General features: G+C 38.1%; 1 protein-coding gene across 4 annotated transcripts in view; it reads left to right on the forward strand.

Annotated features, from left to right (window-relative positions):
- The window catches only part of EYA4 (EYA transcriptional coactivator and phosphatase 4), a 291,369-nt gene that overhangs the window by 249,376 nt on the left and 24,495 nt on the right, over positions 1 to 17,498 (forward strand). For all 4 annotated transcript variants that reach the window (XM_062186786.1, XM_062186787.1, XM_062186788.1 and 1 more), the window contains 2 exons: positions 6,139 to 6,275; positions 7,672 to 7,755. In XM_062186786.1, coding sequence (XP_062042770.1) covers positions 6,139 to 6,275; positions 7,672 to 7,755 — 221 coding nt within the window. The remainder of the gene's footprint in view (positions 1 to 6,138; positions 6,276 to 7,671; positions 7,756 to 17,498) is intronic.

Raw genomic sequence — 17,498 nt, forward strand, 5'->3', positions numbered from 1 at the left:
CATTTGGAGAAATTACCAAGGTGGTTTTAAAATTACAAGGTTTACAAGGAATTAGAATAGTTGAAAAATGTTTGAAAAATGGGAACAAATTCAGAAGATTCACATTGCCTGATTTCAAGATATAAGTATCCTCATCAACAAAGTGTAGTGTTGATGAAAGAATAGAGCAATGGAACAGAATAAATACTCCAGAAATAGGCTCACATATATACTGGAAAATTGATTTGTAACAAAAATGCAAAGAAAAGTGAATAGGGAATGAGTAGTGTTTTCAACAAATGGTGCTGAAAGAAGCTGGACAACTATATTAAAAGAAAAAGAAATCTCAACTTTTAACTCCTGTATAAAGAACAATTCAAAATGGATCATAAAACTATTTGTAAAGCTAATTCTATAAACATCTAGAAGAAATCAAGGAGGGAATCTTTTTGACTTGGAATATGTAAAGATTTTATAGATGCACTAGAAATATAATCCATAAAGGATAAATTAGATTTTATGAAATCAAGGATTTCTGCCCTTTGAAAAACACTGTTGCAGGAATTAAAAAAAAAAAAAAAACAAGTCACAAATGGGAGAAAATATTTGCAAAACATGTACCTGATAAAGGACTTGAATCCAGAATATGAAGCAACTCTCAAAATATAAGAACACTGTTAAGAATTTTCAGAAATATTGTTAATGTGTTTGTGTGTATTTTTCTGTCTTCAGTTATTTGTGAGATCTAAATTTATCTCTGCCCTTTTAATCCAGTTTTGGGAAGGCGAGAAAATAGGGAAAGATGATCATACACTGTAAATTCTTTCTCATTGCCCAGAAGCAGCAAGCTGATTCAGTGTCAATGAATAAGTATGTATCGAGTGCCTGTTAGGCTTAGCCTTGTACTAGAAACTGTTATTTCAATGGTGAATGAGCTTTCGGCTTACATTTATTTCCATTTAACAAGAAAGATTTAAAATCAAGCAATTACGATAGCGATTGGAAAATACTAAATAATACAGCAGATATTAATAAGTAAACCTATTTGGACATAAAGAAGTGGCACTTAGGATGATACTTTTGCAACAGCTTGTATCATGAATTAATGACAATGGTAGCATTCTCTTGTGAGAATACCATCTGTAATCTAGCATGGACCTAAGGACATTTGTGTAGTAGGCATAGTTTGTCCTTCATCTCTCAACAATCTGTTTCATTTATTATCCTTTTAGCTACTTCCTCTGGTGAGCACACAGCTCCTTTGAATTGCTTGTCCTTGCCCTTTAAGGCCTCCTGCCTCCTGTTTAATTGTTCCATCCAGTACCATCTGTTGGGCAAGGACTAGGATAAGGGGGATGAAGCACCTAGGGCACAAAATTTAAGGAGGCACTCATTCTCAGGCTTTAAACATTGCCCCCTCATTCACCTTAACCTTGTCCAGCTAAAATCACACATTGCAAGTCTGCCATGATCCTGTGAGTCAATACTTACTTCTCATCAAGGACCTCACTTTAATTTAATGAATGAGTGACTTTAGAGACATTTCTTTACAAGTAGTAGTGACACTTTAGGTAAGATGATATTTGACATAACTCTTATCACATTATGGGAAATTTTTCTCAATGGTCAGTGAATAGGAAAACAAGATAGGGTGACTATGTTACAAAAAAAAAAAAAAAAAAGATGTGTTTGATCATCAAGGTATCAAAGATTGAAAGACAAGCAAGATCAAGGTGTTCCAGAATTTACTAGACTACAACCACCATGACTATTTAAGTATATTATATGCTGGGCAGAACTTTGAATAAAAGGTTGATTTTGCTTTCATTTCTCTCCAGAAAAGATGCACATAGTTACTTTCCATTAGCTAAAGAATAACCAATATTCAGTATAGTTATTTTATTCATATTAAAAATACTAACTGCAGGCAGGTGGATATTCTGAGTGACTAACTTTGAGTGAGACACGTTCACATATCACCTTCTCATATTCACTATCAGAATGTGTCATTTCCTCAGGCTTCCATTGATTACTAATCCCAAGAAATGTGGTTTGACACAATTTTCAGGTTTTATTAGACTTTCTGTCAAATTTTAAAAATAAATTATTTCTACTGGAACATTATTACTCTCTTAACCAGCATCACAGAAACACACATCTGAAGCTTTAAGGAATTATTTGACTCCAGATCAGATGTGTGTTTCTGTGTTTGCCTTTTCAGGTCTGGCTTGTGTCCAAAATGCAAACAAATTTATAAGTATGGGATTTTTCTTTATTATTGATGAAATCTGATGGATTTAGTCCAAAAGCCAGAAAAATATTTCCCACTGACTGATTTCTGTATTTTGGACTTAAAGCAAAGACGAAACATTCCACAGTTTTTCATAGAACATCCACTATGGAGTTCCATTTTAAAAACAGAAACATACATTATGTTCAATAAGAGACAGCTGGTTGTTCTGATTTGGAGATAAGCCTAATGAAATAAAGTTGGATCTGAATATCCAAAACTTACAAGGGGCAGTTATTCATTACTGCTCTGATTAAAGGATAATTATTCAATCTTTGTCTAGTGTTGGCTCAACAAAAGCCTAGGGCAGTTGGTAATGACTGATGTTATTTGGAAATTGCAAATAGCATTCAGTTATTTACTTTATCTTATTCGTCAGTTTGACAGTGCAGTTAAAGAAACACTACTGTGTTGATTAAGAACAAACATTTTGTTTCATTATATTTATAAGGCTCTTTCTTTGCCTTTAACATGAAGTTTATGTTAAGTAAATTGTATTTTTGATTTGCATTCAGAAAGTTTGAGGACTGATTAGCACAAGAATATGAGGGATATTTTCACAGCTCATTTTCAAATATTTTAAACATCTCTAATATTAAATATAGTTAGAAATTTGTGACAATATTAACCTTTATCCTGAGACTTTAAAACACATTACAATACATTAGCTAATTAAACTTAACAAAGGTTCCAGAAAAAGTGAAGGATACAGTGAGATCACTTCCCCCTCTGAAAAGAAGCCAGGTTCTTAGACAGAACACGTGACTCATGGTAATTCACATAATGACAGAAAGGGAATCAAAGTGCTAATTCATCTCACTGGAACCAACAGAACGATTAGTTGGGAAGGATGGACCACCTTTTATCTTCCTGTGCATTACTCTGCCCTCCTGCAACTACCTCAGTGAAATTTGGCAAGGGCACTGAAATTAGCAACTTTGTCCTTTTAGAAAAAAAGCATAAAAAAACACTTAATGACCAGCTGAGCTCAAATGACCAGCTGAGCTCAAATTCCTGGTATTAAGAAATGAAAGTACCATCAAAAGCTGATCACTATAGGAGAACAGTTCCCTCCCATGCCTTCTACAAGACAATGAATGCCCTTTCATTTCTATGACAACAGATTCCTTGGCTCTCCCTCTTACATATATTGCACAGAAAGTCTCTATGATTCTTTTTTACTTAATTTTTCTAAATTGATGAATAGGAAATAAAATATATTTATAATATAAAATATGTTTAAAATAAAATATGTAAATCAATATAACTGACATAGAAATGACCCTGCTTACTTAATTTTATGATGAGAACATTTAAAATATTTTCTATTAGGAGTTTTTTTCAAGAATACAAAAGACTGCTGTTAACTATAGTCACCATGCTGTAAAATAGTTGTCTAGAACTTATTCCTGTCACCTAACTGAAGTTTTGTATCCTTTGACCAGCATCTTCCAATCACCCTCCGCTCTGCCACAGCCCCTGGTAATCCCATTCCACTCTCCACTCCTATAGGTTCTACTTTTTCACACTCCATATTATAGTAAGATCATACAGTATTTGTCTTTCCATGCCTGGCTTACTACACTTCAGTGTCCAGCTTCATCCATATTTTTTCCAAATGAAAGTATTTCCTTTTTAAATGCTAAATTGTATTCCTCTCTGTGTGTGTTAGTGTTTGCATATTCGTTATCCGCTGACCCATTTATCCATTGATGGACACCTATATTGATTCCTCATCTTGCCTATTGTAAATAATGCTTCAATGGACATGGGAACACATGCATCTCTTCTTTTTTTTAAGATCTACTTTCTTTATTTGAAAGGCAGAGTTACAGAGAGGCATACACACACAAACACACACACATATAATATTTCCAAATAAAGAGTTCTAGTAAATCAATAATAAAAAGACAATCCAGATTGTTAAAAGGGCAAAAGATTTGAAAAGAAGACATCAAATGGTCCAGAAACACATGAAAAACTTTCTTCCGTTTCTATTCATCAAGTAAATGCTAACTAAAACCATGAGATACCAACATGAATCTATAGTAGTTAAAATAAAAAAGACTAACAATAACAAATATTGACAAGGACATGAATCAACTGTACCTCTCATCAATGGTGGAAATTAAATTAATACACATACTTTGGGAAAAGTCCATCTGTACTGAAAATTGTCATATGCCTTCTCTCTGACTTGGCAGTGCCACTTCTAGGTCTACACCTAAAGGGATGAATCTTCTGTCTACAAACAAGTAGAAGAATGTATATAGCAGCTTCATTCATAGTAGTCTAAAAGTGTGAATATCCCAATTTTCTATTAACAGAATGCAAAAAGCACAATACGCATACATGGTAAAATTGTAAGCCCATGAAGGAAAGATCAGACAATTGCTCTGGGCTGTTTTTTAAACAATAAAGTCATCTTTCAAGGCACTTTTCCTTCTTTTTTTTTTTTAAGATTTTATTTATTTATTGGAGTGGTAGAGTTACAGACAAAAAGAGGGAGAGATGCAGAGGAAGGTCTTCCATCCCCAAATGGCCACAATGGTTGGAGCTGGGCCAATCCTACACCAGGAGCCAGGAGCTTCTTCACAGTCTCCCATGCTGGTGCAGGGAGACCACTGCTTTCCCAGGCGGTAGCACAGAGCTAGATCAGAAGAGAAGCAGCAGGGACATGAACCAGTGCCCATACAGGATGTCAGCACCACACACAGAGGCTTAGCCAGCCCCTCTGTGAATGAAATCTTGTCTGTGAAAGTTCAGACACTTTCTATAACCAGATATTTTCACTTTGCTCTTAGGCTCTTTTTGCCTCCTTACTTCACACCTGCTGAATCCCAGTGCATTTGAATAGAAGAACTATGCCTGCTACTTTTTTTAGGGCTTGGTGAACTGAAGCTAGATTTTGGTAAATCAGATATCAAGAAGTGGAGACAAATATTTTGTCCATCACTGTATCCAGTCCTTCTTTTGACCAAGCATTTCATCTACTTTTGCTATCTTCTAAAAGAAAATCCTTAATTGAATAGTGTCTACCAGTCTTGTTCCCATAGAAGTATAATAAGAGCCACAATTGATTGCAGGTGTAATTTTGAAGGAAGGATTTTAAAATTCTGGCAGCCCCTAGAGAGGGAAGAAGTTGAAGTGAGTATTACAGGGAGTTTCACTAATGAGGTATGCTTTTCTAAGAGGTAGGGTTTGGAATCAAGTTTTCAGGTGGAGGGATGGGATTGCTCCAGAAGATATCTCGTTTTCTGAACTGTGACAAAAATGTTGTGAGAAAGGGAAACATTTAGCCTAGGGGCTAAAATACCTACATTCATTCCCACATCAGTGTCCCTTGGTTGGATACCTGACTGCAGCTCCTCACTCTACCTTAAACCTGGGAGGCAATGTTGATGCTCAGATGATTGGGTTGATCGGATTCCTGCCACCAGGAAGAGTTCTGGATTGTGTTCCCAGCTTCTGATGGTGGCCTCAGCCCAGACACAGCCTTTACAGACATTTGAGGAGTGAACTAGGAAATAGGGTCATGTTCAAATCAGTATAAGAAACTCTTTAAATAGAAATTGAGGATAGATCTGAATGTACATAAATATGTAGGTGGGAGCATAGATAGGACATTAAAGATATGTATAATATAAAAACACTCAGGTTTATTAAAACATAGAGTTTATTACTAGGGGTTCTATTTATTTGACCTACAAACTTTTTGAATCAGAATTTTTTGTGCTTGGGGTCACAAAACTATTTTGCCATAAGGCAGTTTCTGCTACACAGGAATTTGTGAAGACAATCAACAATGAAGACTCATACCTGACCTAAAAATGAAGTGCTGGTCTTGACACAAGTTTTGTCATTTATAGGAGAGTTTGATGCTGTGCAGAGCCCCTCCACACCTATCAAAGATCTGGATGAGAGAACATGTAGGAGTTCTGGGTCAAAGTCCCGAGGAAGAGGCCGGAAAAATAATCCTTCCCCACCTCCGGATAGTGACCTGGAGGTACGCCTGCTTATTCTTAAAGAATGTAACATGATGATATATTCTGTACCTTACCGTTCCCTTAAGTTCCAAACTTAAAAAAAAAAAAAAATGCACCATGCATGAATTGAGTGGACCAAATATCTACTATAATGGCAAAATTTTGAAAAGTAGCTAAAAAATGGCAATGCTTCACAAATTCTAGGCCTGAGATAATTGCATCTTTTGATCCAAATTGGAACAAACACATTTGAAAAATACAGGCATTGTTGGTAGAATAGTGTTCTGAGAAACATTGTATTTGATAGTATTAAAGTAAGGCATGTCATGTATTTGGGTCATGTAAAAGGTAAAGTCATTCTATATGAAAGGAAAAGTCATCTGAAAATAGGAAGGATTTCAGTCATTTGATACATATTTGTATCTAGAATATTTGTATCTTTGAATATTTGTATCTTTGAAAATTCCAGTATATATCCTTTTTTCTCGTTTAAAACTTTTTGAGATGTAGTCATAATAAACAGGTTGATTTTTATTACAAAATATCAGGAGAAGCTATTTTTAACCAAAATATTATTGTTTATGCAACTCTATTCTTCAATTAAAAAATTTCCAGATTTAGTAAAATCAACTAATAAACATTGTACTTCTTCATAAGAAATAATGTTCTTTATCTGAAGAGTAGCAAATCTAAATGTTTCCTAGAGCCTGGAAGGTATTATTATTGAATGACCTGTCTAGGGAGCCAGCATATTGTTGGGAACAGGGAGCACTCACTCCTTCAGAAGGACCCACCCCCACTGCTATAGGAGATGTCAGTCAGCATGGCCACAACATCAGCTTCTCTGCTCCAGTCAGGCCCCTGAACCTTGTGTGACATCTTCTAATTTTGGAGTATTGATCAATAAACTTTGAAATCTTTCAAAACTCCAAGTGGGCCCAATAACAAATCACATGTCCTAATCTGACCAAGGCTCCACAGTTTGAGATTTCCATGTAGGAGTTAATCATTGATTCTCTTAAATATTTTAAAAACTTATTTCTTTGCATAAAGTGCAAAATTCCATGAATCCATGAAATATACAACTTTAGAATGCACAATTTCAAGCATATGTCTATTATAATCTCTGAATGTGTGTTTTTTTAAGTTAACTACAAGTAACCATTTGGATTAATTCACTCAAATTAGGACATCTGACTTTTATTCTGGTTATTATTAATATTGCTTTCATTCCTTGGATTTTACAGGAGTGAGATTTGTCAAATTAAAAAAATTAACCGAGTACAATAATGTTCTAGGTAATAGTATTGGGATTTTATCTAATAAAGAAGAAAGGTGATTTTTACCTTATAAAAAAGACTATGTTCCTTAAACTTTCTAACTTTTGATCCTGATTTTTTTTGTTGTTATTTTCAGCGTGTTTTTGTCTGGGACTTGGATGAAACCATCATTGTTTTTCACTCACTGCTCACAGGGTCTTACGCACAGAAGTATGGCAAGGTAAGGAAGGAAGACTCCAGGAAATCTTGTTCAAATTTATTTTGTTCAAAAATCAAGGGCCATTTAAAATACTTTTAAATGTTTTATTGCAATCTGTTATATATTTCCAGTGGCTTGTTGTTCTTTAGCTAATTAGAAATTGAGTTACTTTCTTCAGAAGGGCATTGAGATTTCTACACCAAGAAAAAAAATTACTTATTCTCAAATAACTATTTTTGAAAAAAAAATAGTAAATTGAGACAGCCTTTAGAACTTTATAGAATCATATATTTTCTCTTAACAAGGGAACTTTTCAGAAATTGAACTAATTTGTTGCACCCAATATTGCTATATCATGCCAAGTGAAATAAGTAAGTACTCTTTCGGCTGACTCATCCTTTGGAATTATGAATGTAGGTGTTTTTTCTATAATTGGAGTAAATAAATGATCAGTGAGAGGGGATAGCAGCCCTTCACATACACACACTCAGTGACAGGTGTTCTTGTTACCTCCCTTCCTTGCTCTCTTGCTATTGTTTTCTTAACTTCTCATAACAGTTTGTCACACGGTTGTGTGAGCGCTTCTCCAAAGACTGATGCAGCTGCAGCAGGTTTTCCACCTGAAGCACAGTTGTTTAGGCCATTACTGTGTATGTCTTTGAGGATTTATCATCTTGTAGTGGTCAGTTCAGACCGTACTAGCCTGCTTTTGATTACTGTATTCAAAGTTGTACCTAATTTGGGTTGCTGTGTATATCACACTCACAGAAGAACCTTACTTTGTCTTTATAGTATCACATTATTCAGTAGTCTCTTGGCAGTTCAGCATGCGGTTTTTGGCAGCTGTGTTAAGCTTTGTCTTCTAGACAAACAATGGCAAATTGCATTCACGTGTATCACAGGTATTCATGTGCTTTGCATGAATCTGTATTGCCATTTGATTTTTGGTCTAGGTGATGGATGTTGAACAGACTTGACTTCAAACAATTCATAGGAAATGGAATGAAAAGTCCAATATGTTATGGTGCCAAATTTTTGAAATCCATGAATAGTTTTTTCAGTCTAGTTTTCATAAACTTTTTAAAGACCTCTAGTGTGCATGGATTAAAAAAAAACGTGGGGTTCGTGTGGCACAGTGGGTTAAGTTGCTGCTTACTACTCCAGCATCACATGTCCATATCAGAGTGCTGTTTTGAGTTCCAGCTGTTCTGCTTCTGATCCAGCTGCTTGTTAATATTCCTGGGAAAGCAGCAGAATATGGCAGTACTCGGGCTCTTGCCACCCATATGAAGACCAAGATGGAGTTCAGGCCTCCTGGATTCAGCCTGGACCAGCCCCAGTCATTGCAGACATTTGTGGAATGAACAAGCATGCAGAATGTATCTTACTGTCTGTCTCTCCCCATTCAATGCTCCTATCAGTCTGCCTTTCAAATAAATGAATGAATGAATGAATAATTGTTAAAATGTTTTAGCAGCAAAATAAACAACTCTGCATTCCAACTTCCATAAGCTTTTTCTAGGGCACTTTTGAAGTACCTGCATAGCAATATTTTTTAAACAACCATTTATAAGAAAGAAGCTTGGTCTCTTTCTCAAAACCATCATCCAAAACATTTGTTTCTAAAGTAGAATATATGCACATATGCACCGGACATACAAAGTCCTAGACTAGCGTCAGGAATGAAAATATTAGAAGGAATACACATACATATTTGTATATCACATTCATTATTTAATATTATCTGGTTCATATAAACATACTTTACAAATTTTCTTAGCTGTAGCTCTGAAAACAAATTATCATAGACTAGATGACTTCTGGAAGCAGGGAAGGCAAGATCCAAGAGTCAGCAGATTTGGCTCTGATGCGTGCCTGTTTCCTGGGCTTGTCTTCTTGCTGTGTCCTCATGTGGTAGAAAGCAAAGATCAAAAAAGCAAGCCCGTGTGAGAGTGTGTATGTGTGTGTATCTTAAGAACACCAGTCCATTCATAAGGGCTTCAACTTATGAGCTAATTACCTCTCAAAGATCCTGCCTCCTAATGCCATTACATTTAGGGTTGGGATTTTAACATCTGAATTGTTGGTAGGTATAAATTTGTAGTCTTATCATATATGCATATGATTATAATTAAAGAATAGATAAATTTATCAGTAAGTCACTATACATAAATTTGGGTGCACACTCAAAATTCTATTACTGATAGTGAATTCTGTCTGAAAAATTTCCATACAGTAACCTAAAGGATTTCTTCCAGAAAAGTAATATCTTAACAGGAGTATACATTAAATCCCATTGAACTCATGGTAGTGTTTTTGTGCAGCTAGGTTTTATGTAAGTTTTAAAGCATATGAACTTGAACACATGAATCCAAATGAGGGTGCATGCACAGTAGTCCTCCTTTGTGGCTCTAATGAAGTATCCATGCTGCTCCTGTGGGGCCATATCATTGATGGGCCTCATCCTTGGAATTATTTCTTAATGCATTTCCTGACTTCAACTCTTTACCCCTTTGTGGTAATTTTGTTCTTTAGAAATAATAAGATCATCTGGACCCATGGTAATGAATAGGAGCATGGTAAAACGCGTATAAATGTATTTTTTTGTCAAAGACTTCACAGCGATTTAAAGCAGTTTTTCTCAGCTGACTCCTAACAGACTCTAAGTACAATTCCAAAAGCAAAGTTCTCAGACTTCCTCTACAGTGATGCATCCCTGACATAAACTTGTCACATCCCAGATGCACCTGGGCGTGCATCTTGCATCTTTCATTTCAACACACAGGCCCCATTCTTTCAAGAAAGCTTTAGTCAAATACAAAATAAGAGGCATTCTGCATGTTTTCAGAAGTGGGGAATATTGAAAGGATGAGGCAAAATGAGGACAACAAAGGAACTGACCTTTATTTAATGTATGTGATATGCCACAGAATGAGCCTCACACTACATTAAGCAGTAGATTTTTTGTCCCCAATATATAGATGAGGAACTGTACTAAGAGAAGTCCACAGTTGGCTGGCGCCGTGGCTTAACAGGCTAATCCTCCGCCTTGTGGTGCCAGCACACCGGGTTCTAGTCCCGGTTGGGGCGCCGGATTCTATCCCGGTTGCCCCTCTTCCAGGCCAGCTCTCTGCTATGGCCCGGGAAGGCAGTGGAGGATGGCCCAAGTCCTTGGGTCCTGCACCTGCATGGGAGACCGGGAGAAGCGCCTGGCTCCTGGCTTCGGATCAGCGTGATGCGCCGGCTGTGGTGGCCATTGGAGGGTGAACCAATGGCAAAAAGGAAGACCTTTCTCTCTGTCTCTCTCTCCCACTATCCACTCTGCCTGTCAAAAAAAAAAGAAGAAGAAGAAGAAGAAGAAGTCCACAGTCAGCCATGTTCTTTCTGCTTCAGCACATCACATGGCATAGAACTAATTACCAAAAAGGCAGTGTATCAGTGACGTTTTCCAAGTGGAATAAAAACAATTAGTAAGGTATTGTGTAGGCAGCTATGTGAGTGATTTTTAAAGTTGTGATCATTTTACTTGCCTTCTCTGAGCCACTTGGGATATTTTTCCATCAAGAGGCAAAACTTGAGAAATGTTCAGTGGAACAGAGTGTAGCAGACAGTCATTAGTGCCTGGTGATGGTACGGAATGTATTAAGAATTAGGTGCTTGATTGAAAGACAAGCTGACATGTGGAGAACACCCATTCTGTGGTCCAATCTGTGTTTGCATTTCAGAAGCAATAGCAGTGGTGGTTAAGGGTTAGAGCCCATTTTAAGTTTGAAAATTTGGTTCTAATGCTTATAGGTTTCTTAATCCCTCAGTCTCAATTTCTGCAAAATGGGAATGATACTATCAAAAGCAAATAGAAATTAAGCAGTAGCTTGTTTAAAGAGCTTGGCAGAGCACTTGATATGAATTAGCATGGAAATTATAGTTGTCATTAGTCACTTTCACAAACATTACCCCATTTGATTCTAAAAATTACTCTGGTATCATGATTATGATACAAGTTTTATGACTGAGGAAACCGGAATTATGAGAATTTAAGTAATTTGACCACAATCACAAAGTGACAGGTAAGTTCTTATCTATGATAAGGTATTTAAAAGTTCAGTGGGAAGCTGTTGGAGGGTTTTAGGCAGAGATAGGGTGTCATGGTTTATGATTGTCATCTATATAGAGAGCAGAGTTTAGACAAACAAGAATTGACCATTTAGAAGCTGCTAGGTTTTCAGTGGCCCTGGCTTACACTGGAACAGCATTCCTCAAACTGTGTCCCAGTAACCTACAGGACTTATTATCCTTAAAGTCTCTGCTTCTGTAGGTCTGGTGTGGGACCCCAAGATCTGGCATATGTGAAAAATTCCCAGATAAAGCTGATAGCCCTATACCACCTTTTGAGAACCACTACAAGAGAGTATTTTCCAAAACTTTTCTCCCCTTGGAAAACTTAGTTCTAGGGTAAGTGAATTAGTAGTCTTCAAGAAAAGGCCATGGTCACATACATTTTGGAAACGCTAGTATTTTATGGCCATTCTGTGCATATTATATTAAAGGTCCTATGATATTTTAAAGAGTCTTCTATAATCAGGTTTACCCCCTCAGTTCCCTAAGGTCTTCAGTGATGACCTTGAGGACGAACTAAAATGATGTTTTTCCAGTGATTCGTTGACAATTCAGGACTTTTGCACTGCTAATGGCAAAGGTGACTGAGGCTGTTATTTCTGGGAAGCAGAAGGCCTTTGTACAGTTATAGGCTGCCTAAGCTTAAAGTTGTAGAGTCCCTTAGTCCCTTTCATTTCTTAGATCAGTTTTATTTCTAAAATGTGCATTTTTAAGCAGAACATTTCAGTATAATATACTGACTTTTTAGGTATTTTTAGCTAGAGTCCTTTATGCCCATGGTTTTTGATGCCAAGCACCTTTATATTAGGGCAGAGTTACTCCCTGTGAAAGGAACATGTAGAGGACTGGAGAGATCTCATTACCCTCATGTAACCAACATGGCCCTGTCCTCCTCAGTCACCTATAAATTGTTTCCAGTGGACATGGCTGGCTCAGAGCATAGCCTCTGAGGCAGCTATCCAGTTGAGGGACCACTGAGTGAGATATTAAACTTTTTCAAATTTTTACTTTTTATTTGAGAGGCAGAGAGATAGAGAGCCAGACAGATGAGACAGAGAGACCTTCCATCCACTGATTCACTCCCTAAATGCCCACACAATGGATGAGGTCAAAGTCAGAGCTGGAAACGCAATGCAGGGCTCCCACACGGGTAGAAAGAGAACAGTTACCCAAGCCATCACTGGATCCTCCCATGGTTTACATTGGCAGGAAGTTTGTGTCAGGAGCCAGACTCAGGAATCAAACCCAGGCTTTCTGACGTGGGACACAGGTGTTTCAACTGTTAACTGAACACCTGCTTCCTGAGCTAGAAACGGAAGGACACCTGTGCTTGGATGTACTCAAAGGCAAGTGGTTTGACCCGTGACCATGTTTCCTCATCTGAAAATGGCTATAATCCATTCCCTCCTGGGGTTGCTGTGTGAATTAAATGAGATAATGTAAATGTATAGAAGTGGTATCCAGCTATAAAAACTGCCATCTACCTCCCAGGGCAGAGAAACTTTAGTAAAAATGCACATTTTTCCCTGAGTGAGCAATGACTAAAGGCAGATGTTTTCAGGCATGCAGTAAGACAACGTTTACTCCTACAGTGCATTCTGGGATATTGTAGTGGGCTAAGATGTAGTGAACTGCAAGATGGAGATGTAAGCACCAGAGGAGTAAAATCATGTTCCCAAATTAACACACCTACCTGCCGATCTACCTGTCTCCCTTTCTGTCCCCCATTTGTAAAGGCTGAGTAATAAAAATTCTCACTTTGAACTTCTGCTTTATGCTTGGCACTTCACTAAGTGTCCTGTTACATGCATTGTGCCCTTAGCTTTCATGGCCGCCCTATTTAATTGATAGAGTGTAACGCAGCTTTACCTGGTCAGAACTCCCCTCATTAATATGTTCTTTAACTTCTGTGTGCTTTTGGTCTCATGTTTTGCCCCAAAACCTATAAAAATAAAATTCATGGAACGCACTAATTGAGAAATGTCCTATTAATCATAGACTTCCCTGTGTAGTTTAACTTCTTTGTTTTATTTTTTTTTTTAAGAACTTTGGAAAACTCTCCTTCCATTTATAAAGAAATCTTATGGGTTTCCCAAGGATCTTTCTCTAATACATTATCACGTTTTGAGTCAATGCAGTTGTCAGCACTCTCTCCTCCCAAGCAGAACTGTTTCTGGACACTTACCATGATGGCAAATGAGGGACATCGGTATTTGAGCCCTGCTGCCTATGAGGCTGATGATGGGTTTTGCAGCTGAGCACCCGTTGGCACGTACATTTTTCAGCACTGCAGAACTCTAAAATAAGAGTTTGTAAAGTTGACAGCATAAGGGCCAGGAATCATCCGTCATCTGTTAGAGTTTATGAAGATTATTCCTATTCCCTGATTAATTGTATACATTAATTTACCTGATAAGATGCAGTAATTCCTTTTGTGGAGAAGGAAGGAGGAGTGAAAGAATTTAAATGAATTGTGCTTTAGGGATGTTATTTATTTTGGAGCATTAATGTATCATGTGCCGAGAAGCTGTGATTCTCTTCAGTTATCCCACAGTCAGAATGCAAAACAATAGTCCAAGTCAGAGACTGAAAAAAAAAAGCTAAAGGGAAAGTGAACTGTTGCCTTGTAATGTGGAATGAAAGTTCAAGTTCCTAAAATGACTTGCTCATTTTAGACAATAGCTTATATGCAGTGCTGGGGAAATAATAAATAAATAAATTGGTTACATTTATATTAAATAACCTATTTGTACATAGAAAAAGATGTCTGCAATAGCACTGGTTCATTTTAAAATGTTAGGATAGACATGAGGATAAATACTGATTTATGTGCCTGTAGACTGAAGAAAAACAATGTAATCTAATCAGGACTGACTAGCATCAATCAAGTGTTAGAACCATGGATTGGAGGCAACCCTATTGACAATGTTAACACATCTCCATGACCTCCCCTCTGGGCATAAAGGTGGGGGGATGGTCTGGCTTTGGAGGGAGAGTGCTAGCTGTGCCTCCTATCACCCATATGACCTTGGCTAATTTATTTAGCCTTTGTTGAATCTCAGGTGTGTGCTACATAAGTCATCATTTGATTATGAGGGCTACATGAGTTAATAAATTAAAACTCAGCATATTGCTGAGCACTGAGTAAACATTCATTAAGTGTAAGCTATTTTATCTAGTTTCAAAGGAATCTGAAGTTTGGGGAACAATTTTTTTTTTTTTTTTGACAGGCAGAGTGGATAGTGAGAGAGAGAGACAGAGAGAAAGGTCTTCCTTTTTGCCTTTGGTTCACCCTCCAATGGCTGCTGCGGCCGGCGCATCGTGCTGATCCGAAGCCAGGAGCCAGGTGCTTCTCCTGGTCTCCCTTGCGGGTGCTGGGCCCAAGGACTTGGGCCATCCTCCACTGCCTTCCCGGGCCATAGCAGAGAGCTGGCCTGGAAGAGGGGCAACCGGGACAGAATCCGATGCCCCAACCAGGGCTAGAACCCGGTGTGCTGGCGCCGCAAGGCAGAGGATTAGCCTGTTAAGCCACGGCGCTGGCCAGAACAATGTTATTTAAATAGATTTTCATCTTCTATTTATATCTGTTGTTTTGTCTCACAATGTGAGATATTCAGCATTGTGCTGAAGTGGCTTTGCTGTGTAGAAACTGAATGCACACAGAATTTGCAAGCCTCAAAAAATGGATAGTCTGTTTTGCAGTTGCTCATTGTTTGATTGCATATACATTTGTCTATGTATGGTATGTAAGTAAATGTAGCCCACGCATACACAGTGGTAATGCTAAATTAGATGCAGTGACATTTCTCAAACTCTGTCTGAGGGAGATGGAGAGAAAAGGCTGCCCTTTACCAACTCCTCTTTCCGAGCTCTGTGTTGAATATGTGTTTATTTGAAGGAAATATATTTTTTACTGTTGGATTCAGTGGCTGTAGGTTATATTTTGAATAGCTAATTATCTTACTAACATTTATTTGTGCTCAGTCTTCTCTAGATAGGTGGGAAAGATCTTGAAAGGCACCATATTTATTAACTTGAACTAATATACTTGAGAGAGTGATAATTAGTCTCTCAAAAATGGAAGCTTTTAGAGAGACCCTTTGTAATATCCTCTCAAGTTTTTGGTGGCTTTCATCTCAGTTTATAATTTCATCATGGGGAGGCAAAGGATGAGATCAGTAACTACCCTTAGGTTTCCGCAAATCATCATGAACTTTCCTTTCCCCAAATTAAGTTCTCACCCATCCTTCTTTGGCCTCTCCACATGCAGCATCCCAAGCCCAAAGGCTGCCTCAGTTGGTGTGCTCATTTGCTGTCTCACCGCACCGCTCCTTTCAGCCCCATGATTCCTCACTGACCGTCCCGTGGTCAGTCTCACCACCTTGACTTTTCCCACCATTATCAATTCAATTAGTTGGGGCAATTTTTATTCATTGCATTTTCTTCAGATGGAAATCCTAGAAGCTGGTAGTGGTAGGTAAATTACCTGATGACCCCATTCATACTTAACTACTGTCCAATTGCAAATGTGTTGCTTACATTGAACACTTGGGTTATGGGCAGATCCCTTTAATCCAGAGAAAAAAATTGGTCCTTTCCCACTTTCTGTGGCTCCCTCACAGGCATTTGGCTGTGTGAACAAGAAAGAGATATAATGGGTTATTTGGCCCCTGAAGAAAAGTGTGCAGACCATCTTTATGGAGGTAGAGCGGGGCAAATGTGCTTTTACTCATAACTCTGAGTGACTCAGGAGAAGCCTCATTCTCCAGCCACCATTCTACATAGTAACCTTGCTGACTCTAATCTTTCCAGCCCTTTCCAGCCCTTTGAAAGTATCCTAGATGCTCAACTTCTGAGAACTTAGAAAATCCTGCCAGTACTGGTCTTTTTTAACTGTCCAAAATCATCTTTTTTTAAATTAAAGATTTATTTATTTGAAAAGCAGGATGAGAGAGAGAGAGAGAGAGAGAGAGAGAGAGTTGTTGCATCTGCTAGTTCACTCCCTAAATGGCTGAAACAACAGGGGCTGGGGCAGGCTGAAGCCAGGAGCTTTTTCTGGGTCTCCCATGTGGCTGCAGAGGCCTAAGGATTTGGGGTACCCTCTGCTGCTTTCTCAGGTGCTTTAGCAGAGAACTGGGTCAGAAGTGGAACAGCCAGGACTAGAACCAGTGCCCATAAGAGTAGGGCGTGGCTTAACCTACTGCACCACAGCGCCAGCCCCCAAAATCTTCTTTATAAGGCCTCTTAGACCACTCCTTCCTACATGTTATCAGGCAAAAGAATCAGCTGGCAATCTTGTTAAATCTCAGTAGATCTGGAGTATGGTCTGTCATTCGGCCTATCCAATGGGTTTCCAGGTGATGCCAAGGCTGCTGCTTGTGAAGCACACTTCGAGCAGGTGATGCTCAATCTTGTTTGCAGGTTGGAATCACTGGAGTGTGTAGAATGACTGATGCATGGGCCCCACTACAGAGAATCTGATTTAGTATGTAATGGGTTATGGCCCAGGCAGCAGAACTTTTAGAAATTCCACAGGTGATTGTCATGTCTGGGCAATAAGACTTAGAAGTCATACTCCCAGCTTGGAAGCCTGATGTATCATCACAGCCCGTCTTTTGCTTAAAGCCTGTCCTTCTATGCCACTTTGT

Source organism: Lepus europaeus, chromosome 3, assembly GCF_033115175.1.
Source record: "Lepus europaeus isolate LE1 chromosome 3, mLepTim1.pri, whole genome shotgun sequence".
In the NCBI taxonomy this organism is placed as follows: Eukaryota; Metazoa; Chordata; class Mammalia; order Lagomorpha; family Leporidae; genus Lepus; species Lepus europaeus.